Here is a 16,145-nt window from a genome sequence, read left to right as displayed (position 1 = left end):
ATGAGTGAAAGAGTCGCTTCGAGTGGCCACAACTGAGTACAACCAAACCTAAAAAGGATTGTGGATAACAAAGACTGTCAGGTTTCACACTGAGTCAACCTAAGTAAGAAAAAAAACCTATGAAAACTGCTATGTATTATGACTGTCATTAGATCTGGAAGTCACTGTTGCTGTTGTAATGTGGACGTGCATGTGTTGTGTGGCTTTTTGCTATGGTGCGTGTTTTTTTGTGGCTCTTAATGCTAAACTGGTTGGCCACCCCTGTTGTACCATGAGCGAGACCCGGGTAGGGACTGATGGGGTCTGGGCAGCGAAAGAATGCTTCATGTTTTCTACACAGATTGGAAATCAGTAACTCTGTCTCTAGAGAGAATTGTTCTACACAGCACAGGACATTGGAAAGCTTCAATGTTTTAAGTTCATTGATTTATCTCTGTTTCTTTGGAATGAATGCATTGAATACATCACAAAGGAAAAAACATTTATATAAACAAAGTATTTCTCTAGTATTGATAAGTAACCTAATGTTCCATATTTGTAATGTTTCTTTGTATTTTTAACTTAACAAGCTTATTTTAGACAACATAACTCCAGAAAAAAATAATTTATGTTTACAAATGATTTTTAGCAATGACTATTGATGTAAACTTGATTTGTCTACTATGTTAATACAACTTAACCCGTTAAGTTTCACCTTGTGTAAAAACTAAGACGGTTTAAGGCAACGGGTTTCCACGCAAATTTCAACTCATTCGGGATAACATTTTGTCTTTAGAATATAAAACACTGAAATAAAAGTCCTGTGTCAACATGCTGTAAACCCAGGATTCCTCTTTTTTATCATTTTGCAGGACGCTGCTGTTGAGTAATATATAATTATTGAATATTAAAACCCAGGCCTTTTGATATTGGAACAATGGAGGTAGAATTAGTTATTAGAGTAAGTTTACTGAACTTTGCTATTCTAACCACATAGTATTACAGTATTCCTACCATTTGTTTTTTGCAGTAATAATTACAGGACTAGATTATTCTAATAATGTATATTAAAATTTAAACTGATATGAAATTAGTGCACAATTCTACTTACTAGTGTGCTTGTTTACAACTTTACAAACGTTTCACGCCATGCATTCAAGTTGCATACTTGTATTTGTACTAGAAAATAATTAACTAATACGATTTAACTGATTTTAACTTTGAGTAGAAATTTGCAAACAGAGACAGAAAGAAAGTCACCTTTATTTGATGGATATAAACAAGCTGGCCAACACTCAATAGTAATATTCTGATACAGCACATACAATAGAGCAAACTGGGGCACTGAGGACAGCCTTCTATGTTTAAAAAACAGAAAACATCACATGCTTCATTCAAAACTTCAACCGACTCAATCTCGCTTTTTTCCTCTAGGGACTTCCTCTGATAAAGTTTTTTTTAAATAGATAATTCTCGTTTGCATTCATAACACGCATAGACACACATACGCACACCCATTAAAGCACACACACACACACACACACGCATCTCTCTTTTATGAATAGATTTACACAAGCATGCTGCACTCTCACAAAACTGCACAGGCTGTCTACTAGGGGGACACAGTAAGTGAGACACACATCACTCTCAAACACGACATCACACCGTCACAATGCATGATGCAGATGCAAGTAATGAAGAGGAATGATGCTTCATGGGAGATTAGCTCACGTTCACACAAGTAATCATTCAGCATGCTGGACACTCACATTGAACTTGTTCCTAGGTCTTTACTGTACAGCTCAAAACATTTACTTATACAAATAGTACAGTCTCAAACTGGCATATTCAATAAGCTGAAACAATAGAAAAAAAATAAATCTAACTTAAATACAAAAATGAAGAATACAAAAGTAAATAATATTTGTTCTGTCAAAACAAAAATGTTTCTGTCATTGGTCACAGTGATTTGTTTAATCCAAAGTTTTCAGCAACATACAGCAAAAGAAAAACAACCCGTATACAACAATAAAGTGAAAATGTATGTTAGGCTTTTCAGACCTTTTTCTCAAAGGCCTTTGAGAATTATTGGTGAACCTACAAACCCTTCAACTCAAGTCTCTCTAGACGGCTGCTTCTATTCACAGATGCAGACTTGACTTCTTGACTCTACCTCACACTGAATGTGAAGTCAGTCATTCACAACCAGGATTAGTCTTTCGTCTAAGCCCAGGAAACCAGCCCCAGCTTCTAAGCCTTTGTGTCTCCTAAACCTTATTTTCTGACACAACAGTTAAGAAATCGCTCTGCATAGAGAACAGGAGATTATCCTTACATCATCGCTTTCAGTTGGCACATTATGTAAAAATCAGCATGCATGGGCACAATTGAAATGTTTCATGTTTTCTACCATGTAAATCATATATGGTATTTCATGGTAGGAGAACCCCCTACTTCAAGTATTCAGTAGATAAGGACCTGAAAATGGAGGATTCGTACTCCGCCCCCCTGATGGTGAAGTGAGAGGTTTTTTGCTCCTCTGTCTGTCTGCATTGTCTTCCCTTTTTTAATTCTAAAATCCAAATCAGGACCTTTCTCGTAACATTTGTAAACACAAACACAAAAGCTTCACACAATCTGTTGATTCTTGGTCAGTGACAGGAGCTGTAGAGGTTCATATGTGAAGCGGACACATAAAAGGCGATGCATGGATCACCTCGGTTTGTGGAGAGATGGATAGACATTTATATACAACGATCGACAATTGGCCATATAAGGGAGACACACAAGCACCATGAGGGGAGGGAGAGGAAGTAGGGGATTGTAACAGTCTAATTCAATTTTCCACTATACTGCACCAGTGTGTTGGTTTTTCTACTTAATCAGCTGTCACGGTCACGTATGTTACCACATCTGTTTACAAACGACAACGACGACAAACACGCGAAAGAAATGCATCCCGACAGAGTCACTCAAACCTCCACTTGGATGTTAAACGTGATAGTCCTCACTCACAAGTGCAAGTTTCTGACTGCTGAGTGCAGCAGACATAATCTCATTGCTACTTATGTGAGCTGCAAAGTTCAGTCTTTTTTGTTCGAAGTTGTCACCACAAGTCAAGTGGTGTTCAACTAAATGTTTTCACATTGAAGAAAGGAATGTAATAATGTCATCTTTTCTAGACTTCTAGATATATTTGGATACACTTCTCTATTTCCCATTAACTGCTCTAAAGCTCTTATATATATATATATATTTTTTATTTTTATTTTTTTTTTTTTTTTCTTTTTTTTTGGCTGTCCTGTGTTTTCAGACAGGGAATGTTACTCTCTGTTGAGGGGTTTTCTCACAATGTGCAAATCAGAGGAAAATCACACCACTCAACACTCTAAATAAGACATCTCTCTGACCTCCAGCCAGTTAGAAAAATAACCATGAAGAAAAAAATCATTTATTATCTTGTCGGTTTGAAACGATTTTCTGACCACGTATAGACACACTATAGATTTCTCTCTATATGTATAATATATGCACATCTATAATATATGTGTACAGTTTTTACGAGGCACAAGCCACCTTGTTGAGAAGGAGAAAACAAGTCACTATGATTGAGGAGGTCACACAGACTACTGCTGGAAGAGGAGAATTACAAGGGAGAGGGGAGCAGGAGCATACTGTAGGTCAGAGACTGGGGTGTCAATGGTACAAATAGACCTGCAGGGAAAACATCTATTGAACATCCTCCACTTCATAGTCTATAATGTATTTATAGTAGCAGTATTAATAGAGGGAGATCACCTCTGTGCGGGTGTTGAAGTGATCGTTGATCACAAAGCCCACAAGGTCAAATCGTATGTACAAAGCAGTCTTTTACAGTTTGTTTGTGAAGTCCATTGTGGGATCAAGCTCCTTGACTGTAAAATGACTAAAAGATGCTCTTGACCAGGTCTTCTGACACCATTTAGTTTGAGCACCAGCAGAAGCACCATTAGTAAAAATTCCTGCAACACGGAGGAGGTGCATAGGTGCATAGTCTCAGAAACTCAAAATAATCTGACTGATTAATAGTTTCTGACCGCTCTCTTGGCCACTCTGATTGGATGGTTAATTACACTTTGACTGATAAATCTGAGTGAGGATGGGGAAATAAAAATGCATTCACTCTGAATTGACATCTGCATAGATTGATTATTTTTTTTGACTACTTCTGATTAAAATGAGGTAACATGAAGAGAAACATCGATGGCACCCGCAGCCTTGAGGCTAAAACAAGCGCAAGAACTGGAGGGCCCTGCTCGTGCAGCCAAGGAAACCCCTGATGCTGCAGGCAAGGCTAAAGGCGTACTATCAGTCAGCTCTAAGCTCTTCCTTTTACCAACAAGAAATGACAGCAACAACAAAAACACTCAAATCTGGTGTGTGGAAAAAGCAAGTGAAGGGACACTACATCACTTTTAGAAATGCTGAGCATAAGCCTTTCTAGAAATAGATGGTGTTTGGGGCATGTATAAAGGTAAAAAAGAGGTCCATGTGTGCCACAAAGGATAAAATAGCTCATCAACACAATCAGATGATTGAAACTACAGAAGAGTCATGAGGGTCGCGATAGCCAGGTAGAGGGGTCAGATGTCTCCAGGTTGGTCAGCAGGGCAGTGAGGATCAAGAAACCATGACAGTGTCAGGTGGGGGGGCCAAAACACAGCCAGAGGAGTCAGTCAGGCAGATGAGACATATAGCAAGACAACCATGATCTTGAATCAATTACTGGAAGAAGGAAGAGGAACAAATACTGGGCTGGCAGACTGTCGGGAGATCTCTGCTGGGAGGATCAAGAGGGCATTGTTGGCCTGAAGAGGTGCAGTGTTGAGCTGGTGACAGACAGTTGAAGTTTCCTGTGTGAGAGCTCTGATGCAGGGCTGCCTTGTTGATCGCATTCCCTGTCCAAGCAAGAATCTGATACATCTGTCTCTCCATCGGCATCAACATCTGTCCCTTTCCTTCCAATTAAGTCCCGTATCTGTGATCCTGTCGGAGGAAGTAGATGACGCAGAAAATGAAGAACATCGTTGCCGTTTGGAAAAATTTTTTTTTTTTTAACAACTGAAAACATTCATTTTGTGTGTTATTATACATTATGCGTGTCCTAATATGAAATGTTTGAAATCACCTGCTCAGCTGTCAGTCTCCCCGCAAGACCTGGACACCTGAGTGCACCCTCCTTTCCCCCGGAAAATAAACTAAAGGTCCCATTGCTGAGTGTTGATTGAGTGGAGGTAATATATGTTTGCCCGGGTATTGTAGTGTTTCAACATCATGGCATGGCTGTGCTCCTCCTGTAGTGACTGAATCATCTGAACGTGAGATATAACAAAATACAAAAATCCAGACGTCACACAGCCATTTCTTTTGTTATGAAATATATTAGGCAGAGAGGAAACTGAGAATCATAAAGTGGAAAAGTCTTAAACATATCTCACCCCTCAAAACAATATTAGAGCTTTGGTTGTCACAGCGAAGATTATGCCCAAATGCCCTCATCGTCATCCTGTTAATGGCAGTGGTATGCATGGAGGAAAGAAAGTAGACAGAAACTGGAGTAACTGCTGATCAAAAGACATCACTTGAACAGCAGGCAGTGTGATAGAAAAATAAGCGTTTAAAACGTTTACACGTATAAGAAAGCATCAGAGAATTTATTAATGTGATAAGTACTTGCAGTGCTGCTTTTGTCAATGATTTTCTAGGATTATACTTTGATCGGTGAATTGGCGGGATTTAAAAAAAAATGACATCTAACCTGGTCCTGGGCAGGGCGGTGACCACCATGTGGGGGCCCTCTGGCCGGCCCTCCACGATGATGGGGCGATGGGTGACGTGGATGTTGGCCATGGTGCGGGTGCTGTGGGTGCTGAGGGTGCTGAGGGTGTTGAGGGTGTTGAGGGTGCTGGGGATGTGGATGTTGGGGGTGGGGTCCTTGTTGGGGAGCGCCGTGTGGGTGCTGAGGGTGAGGGTGTTGCGGAGGGGGATGTGCATGTGGGTGCTGTGGAGGATGCTGCGGGTGCTGTTGGTGAGGGTGTTGGGGCTGTGGGGGCCGTGGGTGCTGTTGGTGCTGGGGAGGTGGTTGGGGGTGCTGAGCGTGCTGCTGGGGGTGCTGTGGGTGAGGGTACTGGGGTTGTGGCTGCTGTGGGTGTGGGTGCTGTTGGGGGGCCTGTGGGTGCTGCGGGTGCTGTGGGTGCTGCGGATGCATGGCGTGTGGATATGGGGTCTGCTGGGTGTGGGGGGCGTGGGGAGGGTGGGGGTACTGCGGCTGGGGCTGGGGCTGGGGCTGGGGCTGGGGCTGGGGCTGGGGCTGAGGTTGAGGCTGAGCATGCGGAGGCTGAGGCTGGGAGTGGTGAGGACCGTGTGGATGATATTGCTCATCTTCGTAGTTGTCGGCTATCAGCTTCATTCTGCTTTGTGTCTGTAGAAAGAGGAAACTGGTTAGGACATGATGATCTACAGCTGTTAAAAAGAACATCAATCCCTCACAATGTACATCAAATGAGTTTATGGCGGGACAAAGCACATATTTTCAGTATATGTTGGTTGACGTTAAAACAGTAACACCTTACAATGTAATACAATCCAGTGCAACAACCATGCAATCAACACTAAGGCTTATACTTTTCTTTTTTTTTCTCAGACTTCAGATGTTGGGTCTTGGAACTCACCATTGACAGGGCTCAAAACGAGGGGCGGGATAAACGGCTGTCTTTCAAATTCTCTCTGCACGCAATAGGATAGCGCTACAACTAAGCAGAGCAACGAAGAAGGTAGCAGAGCTAGTTGACAGATTAAACTTTTGCCATATCCGGTCTAGGGCTGGGTGATATGGAGAAAATCAAATATCACGATATTTTTGACCAAATGCCTCGATATCGATACCGCAACGATATTGTAGTGTTGACTATTGGTGCTTTCACAAAATATTTACACAATGAGATTTTTGATAACAAATCATCAGTAATGTGGATATAATGACTAAGTGGGTAAAGGCAAATAACAGAACAATTACAACAGTCTGGTAAGTTCATAAAATGACATCACTTTACTGTAATGCAGCCTTTAAAACCAGGAAAAGACAACACTTATGCCATATTACGATATAACAATATCCAAAATCTCAAAGAAAGTCTTCCAGAGTCGTGGCCAAAGCCGATTCGAAAGACCGCTGTTCCCAGCAGCAGCAGCCATAAGCCCGCCCACCGACTCTGTCAACAATGTGATCAGCCCGGCCAGAGTTTGGTTTTTCCAGCTCGCAAGCCAACGGAGAGTTGCTAGACCCCCTGGCTGCAAAATACATTTGCTGCCACTAGGGTGCATCTAGATTGAACTTTCAATAATACCCGTGTCTATAATGCATTGTAAATACACTTATAATATATACAGTATAGTATTGGGCACCTTACAGAGACCTAAGGAGGCCATTTTGTCACTGCCTGAATTTCTAGTGTATAATTTGAGTCTTTGACTTAAGTTTCACTCGAAATCAAAGTCTCCGCCCTATAGGTTTAAGACTTGACTTGGACTTGACTTCACTTACCTGAGACTTGACTCCTTGAAGACCTGACATGACTTGAAAGCAAAAACATTTAAGTCTTAAATTTGGACCTGGTACACCTTGAATATTACATTTTTAGGCCTCTGCACTGAATGGATTTGACCTCAGCTATGCACATGAACACTGCTTTGATGGGAAACCATCAAAACTCAAAATAAGTGTCATGTTAATGGCCAGAAAAGAGAGTCAAATGACTTGGCAATTTGCAAATGAGTGTAACTTGATGTGGACCTGTGTGGAATGAGTTGGACTTGACTTGCCCGTAAAACAGCTCTGACTCAAACAGCAGAATGAGACACATTTGGGGAAAAACTGAACTAGCAAAGATGATTAGTGGCCATGTGTGAGCAGCACCCCCTATAGATGAAATGGAAAAAACTGGCTAGTTGCAGCTACATTTTTCTTTTTGATTAACGTTGCCTTGGCAACCAGCTATAGTGCAGACAGAATTTTCCTTGACGTTGTGCTGCAGTACTAACGTGTTGTTTGAGCTGGTGCATCAGTTTGTCCCGCTCCCTCTTGAGGGCCAGCACCTCCTCCTGGGTCTTCTTTTTATTGGAGGCCGACAGTTCCAGCAGTGCAATATTAGCATCTTTCTCACTGATGGCTGCCAGCAGAGCTTGTTGCCTGAAGAAGAAAAACCTTATGGCATCAGCATGTATATTCTATAAAATAGGAAGAACATTAAAGAAATGGTATATAGTTAAGCCATCGCATTAATAAAACACTTCAATTTAAAGTAACTTTCAGTTTGTGTTGATTCTAGCGGCCGCTATGGACAAAAGCGGTAGTGTTTGTACCACACCTGCTGTCGTAAAGATCTTTTCTTTACAATGCTATACTGTGTTACTAAGTTAGCGTTACCAGTAGGTCATATAGTTGAGATTGTTGCGAATTGTTTTGCTCAGACAGAAAATCATTCATTTACAATAAGAGAATACGTTACAGATGCATCGTTGCATTATGCAACAATGTAATAATAACATCATATAGCGCATTTCATGAAACCCGAGGACGCTTCACACAAGTACAGGAGGACAAAAAAATACAGTAGGCCAACACAAACACGGACAGTAAAAAAATAAAACCGGGCGCTAAACGGAAGGGGGGGCCTAATTTACTGTAGGCTACTGACTACAACCACATCGCATTCTAAAGTTATTTTATGAATGAAATAGACATAGTACGTACCTGAGGGCCAATTTTGGGTCAGTTTTGAACCATTTACAATCCTGTAATTGTCTCCATTTGTTAAAAATCCGACCAAGGTTGACAGTTTTTCTGTCAATTTCCCTTTTAGCTTTTAGTTGTTCTTTGTTTAATTTCCTTTTTTTCTGTCATGGCCCTGCCCCAGTATTAGCCATAACTACAACAGATAACTTCTAAAATCAAATTAAAATACAATTAGGACTGTATAAAGATATCTCCTGCTACCTTTTACCTGGCTGGTTTACACAGGCTTTTTCAGTATTACGCCGAAATCTGTGACCCATTAGAATGTGTGACTGTAGAACTGGTTTGCCTGCCGTAAATCTTTTTGTGACTTTGCGGGAAAAATTGGACCCGTGCAGAGGCACTAATAAAAACTATATAAAAATAGCATTCTTTTCACTGTTAGGTCTCCTTGATGTTACAGGTCATTTATGATCATCAGATGAAAACTTACACAGTTGCAGAAACATTTAAAAGTTCCATGTAGTTACTTTAATTACATCAAAGTCAAATACTGCTTAAGTGCAAGTAAAACTACATATGGCCAGGGCTGATGTGACTTTAAATTGGTATAAAATTAGTCATGAACTGCATGCCCTGTTTCTCCCCTCAAATTAATATAGTTAATATATACATTAATCCATGCCTTAGTCAGAAACACACCAACATAAGTGAAATGATGGGCTTTTTTTGTGAGGCTGACATCAATTGTCAGGATGGGCACTAACTTCATCTCCAGTATCTCCTCCAGCTGTTTCCTGCGCTCCTGTCTCATGTTGGTGAGGTGGCCGTCCCTCTCCTGCAGCGACTGCTGTGTGGAGGAGAGACGCTGCTTGGTGGAATCCAGCTCCTGCCTTGTCCTTTCCAGCGTGTTCATCAGCTCTTCCAACTGCATTATATGTGAACACACAACAAATGTATAAATAAGACACACAGACATAGAAATGTAGACATGTCTCATAAAAACTAATGCAGTCCAACACTAAAGTCCTACAATAAATCCCACCTTCATGAAGGTTAAAATAAACTGACAACTAAGTGTATTTCTCAAGAGTAAATTTGCACCTTTACGTGGTGGCCACTGTCCATGGAGCTGTCCTTACGAGGGTCTTGTCCTAAGCCTTTCTTTTCGCCTTGTGGTCCCAGTTTGATATTTGGACCCTTCTTAGTCAGGTCTTTGCCTCCTTGTCTGTAAAAAACAATTTAACAGCATTTCCATGCCAGTCATTTTTCTGAATTCCATTCTGTAGTTGCTGTACCATTTATCTATTGGGGAAATAGCATTAGGAGGTAATTAGTTGTGTGAGTATGGTACTATATATTCCCGTATATCACAACAAAAAACATGAAACACAAACAAGGAGAACAAGTAGAGCGTAATGGACAATAATGTCTTGTTTCAAAATGGTACCAATCATAAGACCACCAGGACAGCAACAAGACACGAGCATCACAGATGAATTGATAGCTTCATGTTACGTAACATGACATTGCTGAAATGACTCACAGGTTTAAGCACCAGAGTTAGGATGGATATAGGTAGAGATGGGTCCACAATGGGGGAGAGGGGCATAACTTACCTGGGAGCTAGACTGCAGATGGGGAGAGGAAGAGATAGAAGAGAAGGGGGTGACAGGACAAGTGAAGGAGACATTGGAAGCAGCAGACGAGAGCACACAAAGGAAAAAAGTAAAACAAAAAAGAGACATTAGAACCAGAACATAAAGAAACAACCACAAAAAAACAAAAAACAATAAAGAAGACCCAGAAGAGTTCATTGTCTAACAACATGGGAGATTACAGAGGCGCCTGTGACAGCCGCTGCTCTGCAGCCTGACACAGCTAATGCAGGATGCACCTTCTCTGATAACATGGAACCATGTGCATCTGCTGCCAAGCCTGGGAGTGGCAGACATGCAGTCAGACAGGCAAAAGTCAGCAGGGCAAAAGGGAGGAAGACAAGTCTGAGTGCCGAGCAAAAGGAGAGGAAAGCCAAAAGTGGTTTGACCGAGAGAAGGAGTGAGCTAGTGAGAGAATTAGTTATGGATGCAGGGTTTTTCAGACAGAAGAGACCCAACTGGACTGACATACTTCAAGATGGAGGGTTCAGTCCTGACCCTATACCTACTACAGCACCTCACTCACAGAGCGCGTGTAGACCTGGAGCACAGCAGCCCTATTCATGCAGGCCACTAGGTTGATAATTTCCCTTTAGTATCTGGAAGAGCAAGCTAGGCAGGGTGTGGTGGGGCAGGAAGGTGGGCACCAGGAAAGACCACTAGAAAAGAGAGGGGCCGTTCGGGTGATGTTACTGGGATGATTAGAAGGTGAAAGTTACAGAGGGTGAGGGTGATGTAGGGTGAGGTGGGCAGATGGGTGGATGGAACGAGCAGGGGAAATGTGCTCATGGCAGGAGGAAGCCACAGCTTTAAGGACAGAAACTTAATACGTTTCAACAAACAGCCAACACCACAAAAAGACACAAAAGGGTATATGTGTGTGTCTGTAAGTGTGTTAGTGTGCATATGTGCTCTAAGATATTTCAACAAAGGACACTGAGCGACAAAAAGTACAGTACAGTCAACTAAAATGGATGAAAAAAGCGTGAGCAGTTGGGAAAATCACACCAAGAAAACTGCTTCTAATGCAGTATATAGTGTAGTATTTACAATATTACTTAGTATTAAATATATATATACAAGTGCAAATTTTGTGGCTCTCAGTTACAACTCTGAAAACTTTACAGTGTAACTAAAATTTGGTTGCTAGTTTGCTGAATCCTTGGTGCAATTGGTTTTATTGTGTGACTTTACCATGCCTCATTACAGAAACAGGCCACAACAGGAACCCCAGCATGAAGTTACGTCTACTGTTCAGGAAATCAAAGGAACACTACAGAATATATGAGCATCTGCACATATATTGCAAAAATTATGACCTGAAGTTTTGTACTTGTGAGCTGGCTGAGCATATCACTGAGCAAAACACATGCTGCAGAAATAAAAGCAAACCAGGAATCCAGGGATCTTTGTATCATGTGTACAGGTACAGCAATAACACCACAGACTAAAAACAGAGCCTGCCACTCTGATACAAAGATACGTGAATCCTTCAGACAGCAGGCAGACCCAGGCACACAGGTGAAACCAGATGCAGTTGCAGCAGTTGCAGTCGGAGACTTTAACCACGCAGCCGAGCTGAAGTGCCAGGGCAGAGCACTCACTTTCCCAGGAAATCCCACACCATGCCCCCTATCTGCTGGGGGGCAGCGGACACAGAAGGGAGCGGGTCAGGGGGGGCTCTGCCACCGGGACGAGGGGTGGGGCGAGGGGCAGAGGGAGGGGGGCTGGTATCAGGGGGGCACAACAGGAAAGAAGTTGCGTGGGAGATGGAGAAGAGAATTTAAAAACAGAATCGGATTGGAGAAAGGGAAGAAAAAATGAGGTTCGAGACCGAAGTTGAAAATGATCAATGGCAAAGGGTGAAGAAAGGAGTAGGTGGGCATGAAACAGAAGATAGAAAGAGGAAAGGGACAGAAAAAAAGTGGGTAAAGATGGCAAAAAAGGACAAGAACACTTAATTAATCAAACATCACTAACAAATCAGAGTGACACAGAAATGAAAGGGCCCCTTTATAATTAGCTGGGAAGGAACAATACAACTTTTTTTAAGTGGTGGGTCATTGGCAGACAGTGCTCATGTGTATTTCTCATGCAGTCCATCCAGTCTTTGTCTCATCAATTTAAATTCATTCCAGTTGAATGACGTTGGTCTCCTCCATTATCGAACCAAAGCTAAAAGCTGCTTCCAGTGCGAAGACTCTGAACCACATACTGCACTGAGAGGTGAGCCAAGAGCTGATGAGGCCACCAGCTTTATTTATGTGGTCCATTAACTGAAATCACTTTGACCTCTTCCATTAAGGGGGTGACTGAGTGGCACTTGTGTTCTAATATCACATCTAACATAGGGTCACAACTTTTACAGAGAATTCTAGGTGTATCGCAACATGTAGCTGCAACTATTGTCCATCGAAAGGTGTATTTCTGAGTGTATTACACAAAACCAAGACTGGAACCAGTGCAAGACAGTGTGCTGACACAAAGTCATGATTTCACACTTGTACATAACAACGGAAAAATTACAGCACATGTATACAAATAAACATGGAAGTTCACTTAAAAATGGAGAACATGGAACAGGGCACTTTAAAGTTGGATTATTTACTACTTGAACTTTGACTGTTAAAATGTCAGGGGCTCATGGCCTCAATGGACAAACAGTAACATAATGTATTGTTTAGGATAATAACATTAAAAGGTGGTTCACCCAAATTACAAAATAACATATTTTGTCAGCTCACAAACAGGCAGAAATCTCAGAGACCAAACCTTCTGTCTGGCAACTGCACACAGTAGGAGTAAGTGAAAGAGTTTACATTGATAAACCAGCTCTTAAAAAAACGTCCCATTTTTGACGACATCTACTGTAGTTTTTCTTTCTATCATATCTGGATATATGACGAGAGGAAAAAGAGGATATATAAATATACAATGGAAATGTTTTTGTTTTTTCTTCTCGTGTGGGTTTCTCTCTTTGCTGTATCTTGTTTTGTTATTTATTGTATTTATTTATTGTTTGTATGTATCTCCTGGTCCAGAGCTGAGAGTGGTGGGTTTTGGAATTTTTTTTTTACTCACAGCTCATCTTCCTATCAAGTTTGAATGAAGTTATTGTGAGTAGCTTTAGACAAAAGTTTCTGCCAAACTAACGTAATGTAATAATGCAACAATTTTGCCAAAATAGCAAACACATATATTCATTATTTCTATGTAACAATAGTACTAGACAATATATATATAATCACATCAGGGTAAGCCAAAGGTTAAGTTTGAATACTTTAACTAACTTGTCGAGACAATCAGATTCAATTACCTTTCCAACTCAGCGATCTTCTTGTCCTTGTCATTCTTTTCGGTCTCCACCTCTCGCAGGATGTCCAGGAGTCTCTCCACCTCCGTCTGAGCCTTGTTGGCCTCGTCCTTGTAGTAGCTCACCTCCTTCTCCAGCAACTTCACTCGGTCCACGTACTCCGGGTTCCCTCTGGGGCCGGACTGCAGCTCCACCTCATGGGCCTTCTGAATCCACATGCCAGGGAAAGACACAAACAAACAAACAAACAAACAAACATGCACACACCCGAAGATACACTCCATTAACATTATAACATCAACACAACCATGCACTACAGCACAGAATGTTTTACTGCCCATGGAAGAGAGATACATACAGTACATTGCAGTCCATCAATGTCTTATATTAACCACTCCCCTTGCTCTCTCTCTCTCTCTTTCTGAATAAATAAAGCAGAGTAAAATGTTGTGGACAAGCCAAGGGCATCATTACTGGTGCTGGCTCATTAGCTTCAACAGAGCTATTATTTAGCTCCATTTAACAGCCCTCTGAGACTCCCAGTCACTTGGCACACTTGGTGATTATGCAGAATACGGGACTGTGTATGTGTGTGATTGTGCAGCAATCAAACAAATCAGTGGCAGTGAAATGCTAAATCATGATCCTGCCTCTTTGCTTATCTGTCACAAACTAATCAGAGCTTTACTGCTTGGTCAATATGGACTAATCTCGCCATTGTTGCAACAGTTTGTAACTCTCCATTAAGTACATTACAGTGGTACACATCACCCTCTAGACAATATGCAGCCACACATGTCAACACAGGTCGCAAAAGTGCAAGAGTTGTACAGAGCCAGAGAGCATCCACCAAAACACTGCAGTGATCTCAGACCACGGCTGATACCTCAGCTAACCGCACCACACTGAGACGAAAGAAAAGCGTGGCAACACTGACAGTGACAACATGCAACAAAGGTCGACCATGTCATGCAAACCCAACGAAGCTGCACAGTCTTTGTGATTGTCAGTCAACAGAATGGAGGAACAGAAGCAACAGGGACCAAGGAAATCTGTCGGCTAAAGTAAGTTTCATATTTTAAGCATGAGGAGCGATGTTAGGATTTAACTTGCGGGAGATTTTTCTCAATGATTCAAATTGTAAATATACACATCAAGTTATTTTAGAACCACGAAACAATGTGGAAGTATATCAAAAATACGTTATTGGACAGATAAATTTGACTCCATTCAGCCTGTGGGTTTAAATAAGGATTTTGATGTGAGCATTATGCTAAAGATGGGGTTTAAATGATGCGTTTGAGGGTTGTAGAAACTCCACTGCATAATGGCTTTCGTATTTTCATTATTTTATTTTCCTGATTTCTTTCTGTATTGGTTTATCCTCTGTTTCTGTGATATATTGTATTTATTATAAAAGTATCATGGAAAATAAATTACCTCAGGATAATTAAAGCTTATCCTGTTTTGCACCTGCGATTTCATTAAGCTCCACAAAAAGCATCAGTGATACAGGTGAGAAAAATTTGAAAAAAATCAAAGCTTTAAAAATCGATAACCGTGCGTCCCTCAAAACTATTTAAAGCTTGACTTAGACATTTACTGGGATCCTCAAAAACACAGAATTGTATTCTGTTAATGACAAACAAAATTGTACTAATGCAAATAATTTCTCTGTCATCTTCAAACTTAATTCAGTAACAAGAGAAAAAGATGGAAAAGGTTTGGCTTCACAGTTCATTCTAGGGTTGTAGGTGTCAAAAGATATGAGAAACTAAAAACAAGTGGAACAAACAGGACAAAAACACAGGTGCTATCTCTGGGAGATCAACCATCTAATGAAGGTCTATTGACGGAAGACTTAACCTCATCTTTAAATTCTTGTATTGGAAGTAAGTGTGCAGAGCCTTTTTTTCTCCAATGTGCAAGGGTTAGGATAAGGGAAAATTATGTTGTAGTGAAAGTAATCACAGATAAACCAACTACAGAGCCACAATTACAAAGTTCAGAATAAAAAGATATACTGTCTAATTCCAACTAACCAGTGAGTGAACTTTAAATACTGTATATGTAGCACCAGTTTCACCACGTTTCACAAACGTTGCAGAATGAGTACGTTGCACAGGGCTCTGAGTGCAGTATAAAAATCATTATATTAGTACAGTGCGATGATCATGCATCTGGGTGGCTCGGTGGGTGAAATCAGAACCTGTGCTGGGGGCTGGCATGATCACCATCTAGCATGTTTTAAATAAGTTATCAGTGGTCCTCATGCTTTCAATATGTGCCTCAGAAAGCTCAAGAGAGGGACTTACAGGATTGTTCATGTGACTGAATAGCTGCTCAGCTTGCTACATTGCAAACGGAGGGGTTGAGGAAGGGAGTGGGGCGGGAGAGTAAGCGTTAGGATTTAGTTTAGTAG

General features: G+C 41.2%; 1 protein-coding gene across 1 annotated transcript in view; it reads right to left on the bottom strand.

Annotated features, from left to right (window-relative positions):
- Window positions 1-4,666: 4,666 nt before the first annotated feature.
- erc2 (ELKS/RAB6-interacting/CAST family member 2) overlaps window positions 4,667-16,145 on the bottom strand; it is a 46,018-nt gene continuing 34,539 nt past the window's right edge. Inside the window, 9 exon segments of the mRNA XM_028575048.1 lie at window positions 4,667-5,004; window positions 5,147-5,330; window positions 5,457-5,524; window positions 5,777-6,214; window positions 6,282-6,439; window positions 8,059-8,206; window positions 9,520-9,680; window positions 9,857-9,980; window positions 13,727-13,926. Of these exon segments, the coding sequence (XP_028430849.1) occupies window positions 5,158-5,330; window positions 5,457-5,524; window positions 5,777-6,214; window positions 6,282-6,439; window positions 8,059-8,206; window positions 9,520-9,680; window positions 9,857-9,980; window positions 13,727-13,926 (1,470 nt within the window). The 3' untranslated portion in view covers window positions 4,667-5,004; window positions 5,147-5,157.

This window comes from Perca flavescens, chromosome 4 (genome assembly GCF_004354835.1).
Source record: "Perca flavescens isolate YP-PL-M2 chromosome 4, PFLA_1.0, whole genome shotgun sequence".
NCBI classification, from domain to species: domain Eukaryota; kingdom Metazoa; phylum Chordata; class Actinopteri; order Perciformes; family Percidae; genus Perca; species Perca flavescens.
This window is presented reverse-complemented; position numbering and strand designations above follow the sequence as displayed.